This window comes from Aureococcus anophagefferens (genome assembly GCF_000186865.1).
Source record: "Aureococcus anophagefferens unplaced genomic scaffold AURANscaffold_9, whole genome shotgun sequence".
Taxonomy (NCBI): Eukaryota; class Pelagophyceae; order Pelagomonadales; family Pelagomonadaceae; genus Aureococcus; species Aureococcus anophagefferens.
In genome coordinates, this window is record NW_008705569.1 from 1,013,276 (window position 1) to 1,027,650 (window position 14,375).

Below are 14,375 nucleotides of genomic sequence, written 5' to 3' on the forward strand. Positions count from 1 at the left end.
GGGCGCGGCGCTCGCGGCGCCCGCGGCGCACCTCGCGCGCGTCCGCGCGAACGAGCTCGAGGCCGCGCTCCGCGCCTCGGACACGCCGCCCGCGCCCGCGCGCGCGGTGGTCATGGGGCTCGCGCGCGACCGCGCGCGCCTCGCGAGGCACGTCCGCGTCGCCGCGCTGCGCGCGGTCCCGCCCAACGCGCTCGCGTTCTCCGTCTACGTGGCGACCATGGACCTCGTCGGCTGATTACGTCGCGCCGCGCTTCCGGTGCTTGTGGTGGGGGAAGAGCGACTCGAGGTTGTCCTCCAGCGTGCGGAGGGGCACGTGCGATCGCACGTCCGGGTAGAGCTTCTCCTCGGCCGCCTCGGCGATGGCGTAGATCTGCCAGGGGCACTCGCCCTGGATCTCCGCGTGCCCCTCGGGCGTCGTCAGGCGCGTCCGCTCCGCGGCGAGCTCGTCGCGGATCTCGACCGCGAGGTTCGCGACGCGCGGCCGCAGCGCCTCGTGCCGCTCCCGGTTCGCCGCGATGACGTCGCGGTTCCGCTCGTCGCACGTACCCGCGACGTCGAAGAACGCGTCGGCGCTCGCCACGTACTGCGCCACCTCGTCGATCTCCTCCCGCTCGGCGGCGAGGGGCGGCACGTCCGTCGCGCCCGCGTGGCGGTTTTCGTGCTCGAGCTCGAGCGCGTAAAAGGCCGACACGGCCATGTTGTGGTACATCGCCGCGACGTTCATCTCGATCCACTCCATCGTCTCGCGATGGCACCCCTCGGCGCCCCCGCCGCCCCGCGTCGCCTCGCGCGCGACGGCCGCCGCGCCGCAGTGCTCGATGCCGGCGAGGAGCAGCGGCGGCCAGCCGATCTCCTCGTCGCCGCCGTTGCCGGCGCTCCAGTGGTCGCGCTCGTACGCCGCGAGGAGCCGGCGCCCGCCGTCGAGGCAAAAGTCCTGGGCCTCCTGGTGCCGGCGGCGCCGGGTTTGGACCCGCGCCATCTCGTCGTGATAGTTATCGCCGAGGACGGCCGTCGCGAGGACGGCGACGAGGACTCGCATGTGACGACGCGTCGCAACTGTGAGAAGACGACGAGCGCCGACGGCGGCGGCAGAGAGAATGATTGTGATGCGCCTGTGCCAGTGGCAAAAAAATTGCCTCAGGACCCCCCCTGAAGTCCCACTCAAGACAAAGAGGCACGGAAGTAGCGCGTCGCCCCGTCGGGCGGATCTAGGATAATTTATATTAAATTTTGATTTAGTAGCAGTTTAGCCGGACGACGCGCGGCTCGACGTCCCGCGCGGCCTCGTCGGCGAGGAGGTCGAGGTCCTTCATCCCGCCGAGCTCGAGCGCGCCGCGCACGTCGTCGTAGTTGTCGATCATGTCGCGCTTCGCGAGCTCGCCGCTCCGCTTCAGCGTGGGCGAGTAGAGGGGCGCCGGCGGGAGGCCGAGGAACGGCAGGAGTTGCCGCTCGACGATTTTCTCGTCGCGGAGCATGTCCTCGTAGGTCACGAAGGCGAGGTGCGTCTTCGTCTTTTCGGCCGCGGCGAAGATCGTCGCCCGCAGGTCCTCGTAGGCCCGCTGGAACCGGCGGACCGCCGCGACGAGCGCGAGCTTCTCGCGGCGCGTCGACGCGGCGAGCGTCGTCGAGTTTTGTTTTAAACACGGCGCCGCGTCGCCGACCCGGCAGCCGTGGCGCGCGCCGAAGGCGCCCTTTTCAATGATGTGCGAGAGGTAGCGGTCGAAGTAGTTGGACCTTAAAAGGAGCACGAGCTTCGCGGGCGCCGCGGCCGGCGACGCGGCCGGCGACAGCATCTCGACCATGCTGCGGGGGGGCGCGTCGTTTCCCCGGGGACGCGCGCGACGGCGCCGTTTTCGCGCGTGTCCCAGAAGCAGGGTTTGTCCCGGCCCGAGCAGTCGGGGATGGCGTAGAGCTTCTCGTAGGGCAATTTGCCGCCGACGAAGACGCGGTCGCAGCCGGCGAACGCCTGCCGCTTGTGCCGGATGGCGCGCGCCTCGGCCTCGATCTTCGCGAAGGCCGCGTCCTGCGCGGCGCGCCACTCGTCCGGGGACGCGCCGGCGCCGACGACGGCGTTGTCCTTGATCGCCAGATTCTCGTGCTGGCTGATGGCGCAGGGGTGCGACGCGATGAGCTGGTCGAGCCACGTCGAGCCGCAGCGCGCGCAGGCCAGCACGACGTAGCGCGAGAAATTCTCATCGTCGCAGTCGTTGCGCGACGGCCTCCCACCGAAGTCGCGGCGGCCTGCGATGTGGGCAGCCTACCAGCCCATGCTCGATGCGTTTTTTGAATGGTCACCTTTACGGCAAGTTAACGTTAATCAGAGCTTCTGGAAGTACGCGTGGCACTCGTACTGCATCGGGAAGGCGTAGCCCGGGTGGGGCGCCGGCAACACGACCATGGACTCGGGCTTGTCCGCGAAGAAGTCCGCGCACGCGCGGTACGCGCCCGGGAAGATGTCGTGGCGGTGGAGGATCGCCGGGTCGCAGTAGTCGTCGACGACGACGAGCGCGCCGCGCGCGAGCCGCGGGTAGACGAAGGCGAGCGACTCGAGGATGGACCCGTAGAGGTCGCCGTCGAGGTGCGCGAACGCGATCTCGCGCGGGTTCTCGCCCGACGCGTCGCTCGTCGTCGTCTCGGAGAACCAGCCGACGTGGACGTCGCCCGGCGGCGGCAGCCCCGCGCGCGCGAAGTTCTCCGCGACCGCCGCCACGGACGCCCGCATGGACCCGCGGCGCGCGCCGTAGGCCGGCGGGTCGCCGCTGCCGGCGTCGCCCGCGGGGAGCCCCTCGAAGGAGTCGTAGAGGTGGAGCCGCTTCCCCGGCGCGCGGCGCCGCAGCACGCAGGCGAGCATCGACGCCGTCGTGCCCGCGTGGCAGCCGAGCTCGACGACGTCGCCGGCGACGTCCAGATCCAGCGCGCGCTGCAACGTGTGGTAGATGTTCAGCAGCTTGCCCTCGCCGGCCATGTTCCCGGGCGCGTCTTGGAGCGCCGCGCACATGACGGGCGTCGCGTCGCGGAACGCGTCGGCGGCCGCCGCCGCGGGCACCTCGCGCGTAGCCTCCGGCGCCGCGAGGCAGGCCGCGCAGGCGACGTGGAAGGCCGCGTAGGAGTAGGGCGCCGCGCCGGGCTCGCGCTGCGCGCGGTCGAAGGCCAGACTCCGGAACGTCCGCACGCGGCGCCAGGGGCCCAGGGCGTCGAGGAAGTAGGCGCAGCGCGCCTCGACCTTGCCGCCGCCGCCCTTGGACCCGCGCCAGAGCGCGAGCGCCGCGTCGCGCGGCGCCGCGCCCGCGCCGCGCCGCGCCGCGCGGGCCCGCGGCGCCAGCGCGACGCTCAGCGCCGCGAGCGCGACGGGGCTCGCGTAGTAGCGCAGGAACAGGCCGGCGACGCGCAGCCGCGCGACGACGCCGCGGCGCTCGGGCGGCGTCGCCGCGGGCGGCGCCGCGCCCAGCATGACGGCGCCGCGGCGCGCCGGCGCGACGACGCAGCGGCGGCGCGGCGGCGCCCAGGCGAAGCACAGCAGCGGCAGCAGTGGCACGGCTCGCATGGCTGCGCAATGCTTGCGCTGCGCCTTGCACCACGGAGTGCGACGATGGCTGCGAGAGATGGCTGCGAGTGTTTTGAGGGCTGCAATATGAAGTTCAACTTGCCTCGTCATATCGGGCTGCCAGCATGGGATGCGAGCTTTTGGCATAATTGAGGCGGCTGAGACATGAGCGTCGAGTCTTTCCTCCGTCGCACAATGGAGGACGCGGGCGTCGCAGCGGAAATGATCGACAAGTTCATGCCCGAGACTCTTCCGAACTTCGAAGCAGTTGTTAAAAAACTCGGTCGGCCGGCCGCCGAGCTTAAATTTAAAGAAGGGGTGGAACAAGCGCGCTCTTCCAGCCCAGCCGTGCCAAGCTTTCGCGAGTCGATAAAGGAGGAGCAGGATCGGGCCCGAGACGTGCAGTCGGTGAAGCGCGCAGCGGAGGCGGTCCTGGAGAGCAACCCGAACATCCAGAGATTGTTGCGGGAGAACGTCATCGATTCGAACTCCCTCAACGAAAACGGGAAGCTCATGATCGATCTCGTCAACAGCTTTCAACGGGGGCTCATGGAGACGCTGGGACTCGACGAAGAGTCGAACCTGCTGGATGCGGAGAGTCAAGAAGTCGTCCACTTCGCCTTCACCGCGTTCCTGATTCGGAACCACTCGCCCGCCGAGCCGGTGCCAGCGACGGAGTCGACCGTATCGGTGGCGGTGCGGCTCGCCATGGAAAGCGATATGGTCGTGAGCGCGGCGAAAAAGGGGGCGCTGACGACGGCGATGCTGCGCGATAGCGTGTCAGCGATTCTCAGACAGACGGACGACGATTGGTGGCCTGGCGAAATGTTCAGAAAAACAGCGGCCATGTTGAATGAGGCCTTGGCTGGCTCACCGAAGATCGGGCAAATTTCGGACGCGTTCCGGCGCGCACTGGCGCTTGTTACGGATGATCCTTTCATCGTGAGCGCAGCGATGAAGGGCGCGCTGACGGAGGAGATGGTGCGCGATAGCGTGGCGGCGATTCTCAGACAGACGGGCGGCGGCTGTCAGCTCGAGAAGGAGGATGGCAGCGATTGGCTCATCAGCGAACACACGACCATGATGAATAAACGTGGCTTACGCGAGCAAGCCATCAAGCGCAAGGATGAGCGAATGAGTGATACACAGCATGCTGAAGTGTCGGAGCGCGTGATGTATTGTAGCGAGATGCAGATGCAGTACGAGAGCTTTCATCAGAACCCCGATCTCAGCGGCGCGCTGTATGTCTTGACGCTTCTCGACAAGCTCGACGCTGCCGCGCCGGCGCGACAGCACCCCCCCCCCGAATCGGAGACCGGATGGCGACACGCGAGCGTGGACGACTACGGGCGGGCGATGCGCGAAGCTCTCGAGGAGCTCGCGGAAAGCGACCGCGCGAAGGTCAAGCGCAGCCGCGTAGCGTACGACGTGGCTATGCAGAAGACCTTGGCGTACATGAATGAGACCTTCGGCGACGAGAAACACCAGATGACGTTCGCCGACCTCGAGGCGCAAATGTTTGCGCTCGGGGACGCGACCCGCCGCGGCGAGCCCCTCCCGGACCCGGAGGCTGTACGCGCGCGCGCGCGCGCGCGGTCGGATCTACCGTAACGTCGCAATCTAGAGACCGCGGTCGAATACGGGTTACTTGTAGTGGGCCCGGTGCTGGCCCGTCGTCTTGCGCGCCTTGCCGGACTTGCGCTCGCCGTCCTTGAGCGAGCCGACGCCCGCGCCCTGCGGCGCGCCGTTCGCGTCCGGCACGTCGGCGAGCAGGCTCCAGAGCGGCTCCGGCAGCTCGCCGCGGCTCAGAAAGAGGTCGCGGTAGGCGCCGAGGACGGCGGCGACGGCGGCCGGCGACTCGTCGACGAACTCGACGCGGTACCTCGAGATGCCCGCGTCGAGCCACGATCCCAGCGCGTCCGCCGCGGACTGGGCCTGGGCGTTGAACACCGTGTTCCGGCAGCCCATGTCCGCGAGCACGACGTGGTCCGCGCCGGCCTCGTCCCGCAGGTGGATCGTGTGCCGCTCGCAGACGTGGCCGCAGTTCTCGAACGAGTCGCCCTTGGACAGGTGCCGCGCGTAGAGGCAGTGGCTCGCGTGGAAGATGGGCAGGTGCTGGTGCGCGACGGCCTCGAGCTTCGCCCGGCGCGACGGCGTGAGGCGCCGCGCGAGGCGCGCGACGGCCGCGCCGCCGAGGTCGTGCGCGGGCGTGAGGCGCGTTAAAGCCGCGGCGTCGTCGAAGAGGTCGTTCGCCGTGAGCGCGTTGGCCGCGTTGAGCGAGAAGTCGCCCCGGAGCTCGACGTCGCGGCCGGCGAAGTAGCGGAGCTGGCCCGGGGACCTCGCTAAAAGCGCGTCGGGGCCGAGCGCCAAGAGCTTCTCCAAAGCGCCGTCCTCGCCCGGGAGCGAGATCCGCGGGGCCGCGACGACGACGTTGAGGCCCGGCGCGCGCTCCCGGATCGCCGCGACGGCCTCCCGCAAACCCTTGAGCTCGAGGAAGTCGAGCACGACCTCGTCGACGGCGAAGTCGTCGGACGGCGGCGTCGTTAGAGCGTAGTCGACGGCGGCCGCGCACTGGTCGAGGTCGCGCACGAGGACGGCGACGCCGACCTTGAACTCGAGGAGCGACTCGTCGAAGCCGTCGTCGAGGAGCGAGCCGTCGCCCCGCTCGAGGAGCGCGCGCGCCGCGCCCGGCGGCGCGCGCGCCGACGCGCGCGCCGGCGCCCGGAGCGCCCGGAGCGACTCGACGGCGCGGCGCCGCGCGTCCTTGACGTCGGCCGCGCGGCACCACCAGGCGCCGCCACCGAGGTTGATGTCGACGGACGCCGGCGCCCAGGGCGTGTCCCCGAGCTGGCCCAGAGCCTTGGCGACGCTCGCTTCGTCGAGCGGCCGGTCTTGTGCCGGAACGACCGGCGTTTTCGCGGCGCCGACGCGAACGCCGTCGTCGATCTCCACGACGAGCTCGCCGCCGTCGACGGAGACGCGCACGTCGACCTCCGTCCTCCTCAGAGGTTTCGACGACGCGAGGCCCCGGAGCTTCGCGTCGACGGCGGCGTCCGCGGTGCGCCAGACGCGCGCGCCCGCGCGGACCCAGGGCCTGGCGGCGACGGCCTTGGCGAAGGTCACGTCGAAGCCGCCTGCGACCTGTTTCACGTCGTACAAGGCGCCGCCGACCTCGTCACGCGCGTGGTCCGCGCCGCCGTCGATCACGACGCCGTCGCCGCGCTTCAGATCTTCGAGCTCGGAGCGGACGCGCAGCGTGAGCCCCTGCTTCTTCGTCGCGGGCGCGACGCTCAGCACCTCGCCGACGTAGACGCCGCGGTGGCGCGGCGCGTTTCCTACCACTAAACTCTGGTGCCGCGGGCCCCGGAGGAAGCCCGCGCTCAGACCGTCGACGTCGCCGCTCTGGCCCCGGCTGAAGACCTGGGCGAGGTCGCTCCGCGAGACCGTCGGTGTCGCGTCCGCGTCGTCGCCGCGCAGCTTCGCCCACGCGGCGTCCACCGCTTCCCGGTACGCGCGCGTCGTCGCCGCGACGTAGCGCTCGTCCTTGAGCCGTCCCTCAATCTTCAGGCAGTGGACGCCGGCTTTTGTGAGTGCCTCGACGTCCTCGAGGCCGCAGAGGTCCTGGGGGCTTAGAGCGTAGTTCAGCGTCGCCGCGCCGTCGGCCTGGTCGCCCGCGCCGTCGACGAGCACCTCGTACGGTAAACGGCAGGCCTGCGCGCACTGGCCGCGGTTCGCGGACCGGCCGCCCCAGGCCTCGGAGCTCAGGCACTGACCGGACCAGGACACGCAGAGCGCGCCGTGGACGAAGCACTCGACCTCGGCCGCCGTGTGCGCGACGACGGCCGCGATCTCCGCCGTGGAAAGTTCTCTTCCAACCACAACCCGCGTCGCGCCGCGGGCCCGCGCGAACTCCGCGCCGTCGGCCGACGCGATGGACTGCTGCGTCGACGCGTGCACGGGCAGGCCCGGCGCGACGGCTTTCGCCAAAGCCATGACCCCGAGGTCCTGGACGATGATCGCGTCGACGCCCGCGGCATCGCAGCGCCGGATCAGCGCCTCCACGGCGTCGAACTCGTCGTCGAACGCGAGCGTGTTCAGCGCGACGTAGCCCTTGACCTCGTGGTGTCTCAAGTACGCGACGACGTCGTCGAGCTCGGCGCCCTCGTCGAAGTTCGTCGCCCGCGCGCGCGCGCTGTGCGTCGACAGGCCGAAGTAGACCGCGTCGGCGCCGTTGGCGACGGCGGCGCGGAGCTGGGGCCAGCCGCCGGCGGGCGCCATGACTTCCGGCTTGCGCAGGGCCGCGGCGGGCGTCGCGTCGGGGGACGCCGCGTCGAAGAGGTCCGGGTTCTTCCGCCGGAGGACGTTCGTGCCCGGCGGGCGGGGCGCCTTCTTCACCGGGGTTTTCGTCGACAGCGCCAGCGCGCCGGTGGACGCGGCCCAGCCGAGGAAGCAGAGCGCCACGCCCCGCGCGAGACACGGGCGGCTCGATGTCGACGAGCCCGCGGAACTGCACCTTGGCGCAGCCATCTCGCCCGGAACCAGGGGCAAGCTAATTCAATGCCGACCTCAAACACCTTCAATATCGCGGGTGCGTTCGTTCGTACTCGAGCTGCCCGCCGAGCATTGCCCACCCAAGAACAAATCCCGAGGCGACGTCGCGCGCCCTCGCGCCGGCGGGCATGTCGTCGCACGAGGCGCTCGTCGAGGCCCTCGTGGACCAGCGCGTCCTCGTGTCGCAGGAGGTACGACGCCAGCCCCAGAACCGGGGCACCCAGCCCCAAAATCCCCCAGGTCATCGACGCCTTCAGCGCCGTGGACCGCGGCGACTTCGTCCCCCACGGCCACCGGTCGCGGGCCTACGCCAACGCCCCGCTGCGCGTGGGCAACTTCCACCTGTCCGCCCCGTTCATCTACGGCGTCGCGCTCGAGGCGTTGGCCCTGCGGCGGGGCCACCGCTTCCTCCACGTCGGCTCCGGCACGGGCTACCTCAGCACCATCGCGGGCGTCGGCGTCCCGTGGCTTTCGACCGGGAACACGATGGCGCGCTTCCTAGGCGGGCGTGCTCCTCGGCGGCGGCGGCGGCGGCAACCACGGCGTCGAGGCGCGGGAAGAATTGGTCGCGTTCGCGCGCGGCGCGAACCGGACCTACGCGGCCAAGGGCGCGCCGCTGCCGGCCGAGTTCCTGCGGGGCAACGCCCTGCGCCTCGACGCGCCGGGCGCCTACGACCGCGTCTACGTCGGCGCGGGCGTCGCGGACGACGGCGCGAAGCGGGCTCCCCGGGCCCCGCGTCTCGTTTCCCGCGAACGCGCCTTCTCTTCAGGCGCCACCTCGTGGGCCTGCTCCGCGTCGGCGGGTCCCTCGTCGGGCCCTTCGAGAACGAGCTCCTGAAGATCACGCGCGTCGACGCGACCGCGCACGCGGGCCGGCGCCCGACGGGCGTTCGCGACGCGCGGCGCGCGGGCGACGAGGCGCGGATCCCACCCCCCAGGTACCGGAGCGAGCGCCTCATCTCCGTCAAGTTCTCGCCCCTCGTGCTCCCGCGGGGGCCGTCGGGCCGGCCCGGCGAGCGCCGCGAGCACCGGCTCACGTTCCGCCTCGAAGTGTGGACGCCGAAGACGCACCGCGACTACCCCGACGAGTTCAAGGCCGCCGCGTTCCTGCTGCTCGTCGCCGCGCGGCGCCCAGTTCGCGCATCGTTCCTTTCCCGACGGCGCGCGCCCCGTCGCAGGCGCACCGGGCCCTGCCGACCTGCGCCTGGCACGAGGTCCTGTCCTTCATGCGCCCGGACTGGTTCTCGCGGCCCGACGCGAAGAAGCGGCGCTTCCGGAAGAAGAAGGCCCGGCTCCTGCCCATGTCCGGCTTCTGCACGATCTGCTAGGCGCGCGCGCGGGTTATACATGCAGGGAGGAGCGGGGGTCGATCATCAGGGGAGGGGCTCGAGGACGAACGCGTCGGCCTCGAGCACGCGGCCGTCGTCGCGCGCGCGGACCTCGACGGCCGCGGTCCAGCCGTCGCCGGCGAGCCAGGCCGCGTCGGCGCCCGTGGCCCCGGGGAAGACGAAGTAGTCCGTCTTCCCGTCGCGGAGGCGCGCCGCGCCGCTCCCGTCGGCGTTGGCCTCGAGGTCGCGCGGCGCGAGCTTCACGGCCCGCCCGAACTTGGGGACCTTGACGGCGACGAAGGCCGTCGCCGCGATGTTCAGGGGCGCGTGGTCCGGCCCCGTGAGCCAGGCCTCGATGGCCCCGTCGCCCGCGAGCTTCATCTCGAGGTAGCCCGCGTCGTCGCCGCTCACGTGGAGCGGCGCGAGGATGCCGCCGCGCGTCGGCGCCGCGTCGCCGCGCGTGGCGACGCGGGCCGCGTCGCCGCCCGTGACCTGGAGCACGAGGACGGGGCCCGCGGTCGGCGCCACGAGCGTCCAGACGTCGCCGTCGCGCTCGACGTCGCAGTCGCCCAGCTTCGCGCCGGCGCCGTCCTCGAGCCACGCGTGCGCGACGACGGGCGCGCCGCCGGCGCCCGCGGCGCCTAAGAGCGTCGCCGCGAAGTGGCCGCCGCGCCGGTCCACGGCGAACTTGGCGCCGCCCAGGGCGACGCAGCCGAGGCCCACGCGCCCGGCCGGGAACGGCGGCGGCCCCGCGGGCGCGCCGGCCGCCGCCGCCGCCGCCGCCGCGCCGACGGCGGCCGCCGCGGGCACGGCGGACGCCGCCTCCGGCTCGGGCTCCGGCGGCGCCTCCGGCTCGGGCGCGGCCTCCGCCTCCGGCGCGGCCTCGGGCTCCGGCGCGGCCTCGGCCTCCGGCTCCTCGGGCGCCGCGGGCGCGGCCTCGAGCGCCGAGGCCATGGCCGCGAAGGGCGCCTCCGCCGCCGCGGGCGCCTCCGCCTCCGCGGCCGCGGGCGCCTCCGCGGCCGCGGCCGCGGGCGCCTCTGGCTCAGCGACCGCCTCCGCCGCCGCGGCCGCCCCGGCAGCCGCGGCCGCCTCCGGCTCGGCGGTCGCCTCCGGCTCGGCCGCCTCCGCCGCCGCGGCCGCCTCCGGCGCGGCGTCCGCCTCCGCGGCCGCGGGCGCCTCCGCGTCCGCGGGCGCCGCGGGCGCGGGCGCGTCGCCGTCGATCTGCGACGCGAGCCAGTCCTCGTAGCCCTCCGGCGCCTCGCCGAGGCTGAGCTGCTTCGACTTGGTCTTCTTCTTCACCCGCTTCGCCGCCGGCGACGCGTCGTCGATGACGATCTCCTTCTCGAGGATGGGGTCCTGGGCAGCAAAAGGGTGATTCAACGTCGCTTCAACGTGAGTGTTCCGCGCGCGCGCGTTCCGGAAAAAGCATCCACGCTTCGAGACCGTTCCGAGAGATGATCGCTCGTCCAAAAATCAGCCGAAACGAGTGAAAAATGGCCGAGATCGAAGCCTTTGAAGTTGGGAATTTCGCTCTCTTTTGCTGCCCTGATGGGGTCCTCGACGTCGACGTCGGGGCTCTCGGCCTCGTCCTTCTCCACGAAGTCCGGCGAGCTCGACCGGAAGTGGAGGTAGGCCATCGCGAGGAAGCCGAGGAGCAGGAACGCGCCGACGACGACGAGGAGGATCACCGTGCCGCTCGCGGCGTCCGCGCCGCCGTCGTCGTCGTCCTCGTCGGCGGCGGCGGCCGCCGTCGTCGCCTTCGCGGGCGCGGGCGTCGGCCGGGGCGCCGGCGCGGGCGCGGGCGCCGCCGTCGGGTGGCCGGGGACGACCGTCGGCCGCCGCGACGGCGCCGCGGTCGTCGGCCGCGGCGCGGGCAGCGGCGGCTTCGCGCCGGTCTTGACGACGACGCGGTAGGTCGACGACGACGCGAGGAGCTCCCTGGACGCGTCCGCGTCGACGGTCGCGCCGGCCATCGACGTGCCCTCGAGCGCGGCCTCGAGCGCGCCGCCGGCGTCGACGGCGCCCTCGAGCTCGTCGACGAGCGCGTCGAACGCGGCCGCGGCGTCGCCCTCGTGGGCCGCGAACGTGAGGACCGTGAACGACACGACGGCGCCGCCGTCGTCGAGGCGCCGCCGCGCGGCGGACGCCGCGGACGCGCGGAGCACCTGGTCCGGCGAGTTGAGAGAGTCCACGACCTCGACGAGCGCGTCGGCGAAGGCGTCCGCGTCGAAGTCGTCGACGGCGAGGTCCTCGAAGACGATGCTCGCGTTGACGCCCACCGCGACCTGGGACGACGGGCCGTGCGACGAGAAGAAGAAAGGAAGACGCGGGAATCGCGGACGAGGGGCGCGGACGGCGCGGGCGACGCGGACGGCGCCGCGGTCGGCGTCGACGTCGGCGCCTTCGTCGGCGTCGGGTGCGGCGGGTCCGTCGGGCAGCCGCAGGCCTCCGGGCAGGCGTCGGCCGCGAGCGAGCCGTCCGCGCCGACGACGTCGCAGCGGTCGGGCACAAAGTCGGCGACCCAGGCGCAGTCCTTCCAGGTCGCGCCGTTCTTGTACCAGCTCGGCGAGTCGACGCAGGGGATCGTCGGCGCCGCCGCGGGCGCGGCGCTCGGCGCGGACGGCGCGGGCGTCGGCGCGGGCGCGGGCGCGGCCGTCGGCGCGGGCGCGGGCCTCGCCGTCGGCGCCGCGGAGGGCGCGGCCGTCGACGGCCGCGGCGTCGGCTCCCGGGACGGCGCCGCCGTCGGCGCGGGCGAATAGGACACGGCGAAGGCCGCGGTTTCCGCGGCGACGTCCGAGTCGACGCAGGACAGGTCGAGCGCGTAGGTCGCGGCCTCGGCGTTCGACGAGACGACGACGGACCCGCCGCCCGCGTTGTCCACCGTGTTCGAGTCCACCGGCTCGCCGTCGCGCGATACGACGACGAGCACCTCCTCGCAGGCGCCGGGCGCGCCCGTGAAGGCCCACGCGACGGCGCACTCGAGGCCGCTCACGCAGGTGAAGAGCGTGCCGACGGAGAGGACCGTCAGCGACGAGGCCGTCGGCGCGCGCGTCGGCGCGGGCGACGGCCGCGGCGACGGCGCCGGCGTCGGCGCCCACGTGTAGCTCACCGCGACCCAGCCGCCGTCGCTCTTCGACGGGTCGTCCTCGCAGGACACGGTGAGCCAGTAGTCGGCGATCTCGCGCGAGCCCTCGATGGCGTAGGTCGCCGCGCCGTCGTTGGCCTCGACGCCGGTGACGAGCGCGTCCGTCGCGGCCTCGTCCGCGAACGCCCGGAAGACGACCGCGGAGCAGTTCGCCACGCCGACCGTGCGCCAGGTCACGTCGCAGGGCTGGAGCGACACGCAGGTGCCCGCGACGCCGATGGCGAGGATCTCGAGGAAGCTCGGCGTCGGCGAGAGCGTCGGGCGGTACGTGTGGTCGACGCTCGTCGGCGCGGGGCTCGGCTCGTAGGTCGGCCGCGTCGAGGGGGCGCCGGAGGACGGGATCGGCGTCGGCGCGTAGGTGGGCGGGTGGGATTCGCTCGGCGTGCTCGTGGGCGCGGCGGACGGCGCGTACGTCGGGCGGAACGTCGTCGGCGCGGCGCTCGTCGGGCCGTACGTCGGGCCGGACGTCGGGTGGTACCAGCTCGGCGGCGCGGTCTTCGACGGCGCGGCCGTCGTCGGCGCCGCGGTCGGGACCGGCGTGGGCGCGTACGACGGCGAGACGGTGGCGAGGCTCGGCGCGGCGGAGATCGTCGGAGACGCCGTCGGCGGGTAGCTGGGGCTGGACGTCTGCGGCGCCGCGGTCGGCTTGTAGTCCGTCGTCGGCGTCGTCGACGGCGCCGCGCTCTCCGTCGTCGGCGGCGACGTCGTCGGGACGTCCGTGGGCGTGGGCGCGTAGGACGGCAGCGGCGAGGGCATCGCCGACGGCTCGTAGACGCTGGGGAGCAGCGTGGGGCCCAGCGACGGCGCGGGCGACGGCGGCGTCGAGGGCAGCGCCGACGGCGGCCGCGAGAAGGTCGGCGCGGCGGACGGCGCGTACGTGGGGACGGGCAGGGGCGCCGCCGACGGCGTCGCCGACGGGTCGAAGGCCGTGGGCGCGTACGTGGGGAGGTACGTGGGGATGTAGCTCGGCTTTCCGGCCGTGGGGGTGTACGTCGGCATCGGCGTGGGCTCCAGCGTCGGCGACTTGGACGCGACGGTCGGTGGGTAGGAGATCGTCGGCGACCACGTCGAGGGCGCCGGGAACGGATAGGCGGTCGGCGCGGGCGCGGGAACGGACGACGGCGCGGACGACGGCGGCGTCGAGACGCTCGGCGCCGCCGTCGGCGTAGCAGTGGGACGCGTCGTCGGATGGTACGTCGAGGGCTGTGGCGACGGCGGCCAAGACGCCGTCGGATGGTACGTCGAAGGCGACGGCGACGGCGCGGCCGTGGGCGTCGACGTCGGCTCGTACGTCGAAGGCGCGGCGCTCGGACCGGAGCTCAGCGTCGGGACGTCGGAATTGTACGTCGGAGACGGCGACGGCTCCAGGCTCGGCGAAGACGTCGATGTCGGCTGGTAGCTCGCCGTGGGCTCGGGACTGGGCACCGGCGTCGACGTGGGCGAATAAGTCGGCTCGCTCGACGGCGTTTTGGCCGCCGACGCGCAGACCAATCCCAGGACCGCGCCGCGCAGAACCATGGTCGATCTCATGACGACCGGAGGCAGCAACGCTGGGTAATGCGCGCCGAGCTCCGGATCTGACGACGGGGCAGCCTTGCGGCTCGAAAGTTCGAGCGATGGGCGCATGTTTGGGTGCTTGTCTGCGCGGCCGTAATGGTGAAGAATACATCATCCGTGCCGCGGCGCGCGGCGCGGCGCGCCGCGCCCTGCGCAATTCTAAAAGCTACCTCGAGCCGGGACGATCGCAAAAACCCTTTACGACCCCGTCGTCGGCGCGTCGGGGTCGTGCTCCCGGTCCGCGTCGGCG

The 14,375-nt window shown here is 72.7% G+C and overlaps 2 protein-coding genes across 2 annotated transcripts; both read right to left on the bottom strand.

Annotated features, from left to right (window-relative positions):
* Window positions 1–235: 235 nt before the first annotated feature.
* Window positions 236–3,544, bottom strand: AURANDRAFT_64239 (hypothetical protein; the record flags this gene model as incomplete). The annotated part of the gene is made up of 4 exons (XM_009038816.1): window positions 236–943; window positions 1,257–1,793; window positions 1,835–2,219; window positions 2,337–3,544. 4 exons carry the CDS (start codon window positions 3,542–3,544, stop codon window positions 236–238), a joined length of 2,838 nt encoding a protein of 945 aa, XP_009037064.1.
* A 1,812-nt stretch (window positions 3,545–5,356) lies between these two features.
* On the bottom strand, window positions 5,357–7,852 carry AURANDRAFT_10173 (hypothetical protein; the record flags this gene model as incomplete). The annotated part of the gene is made up of 1 exon (XM_009038815.1): window positions 5,357–7,852. A coding segment is annotated over one exon (2,496 nt), but the record flags the coding sequence as incomplete, so codon positions are not given.
* Between the last annotated feature and the right edge of the window lie 6,523 nt (window positions 7,853–14,375).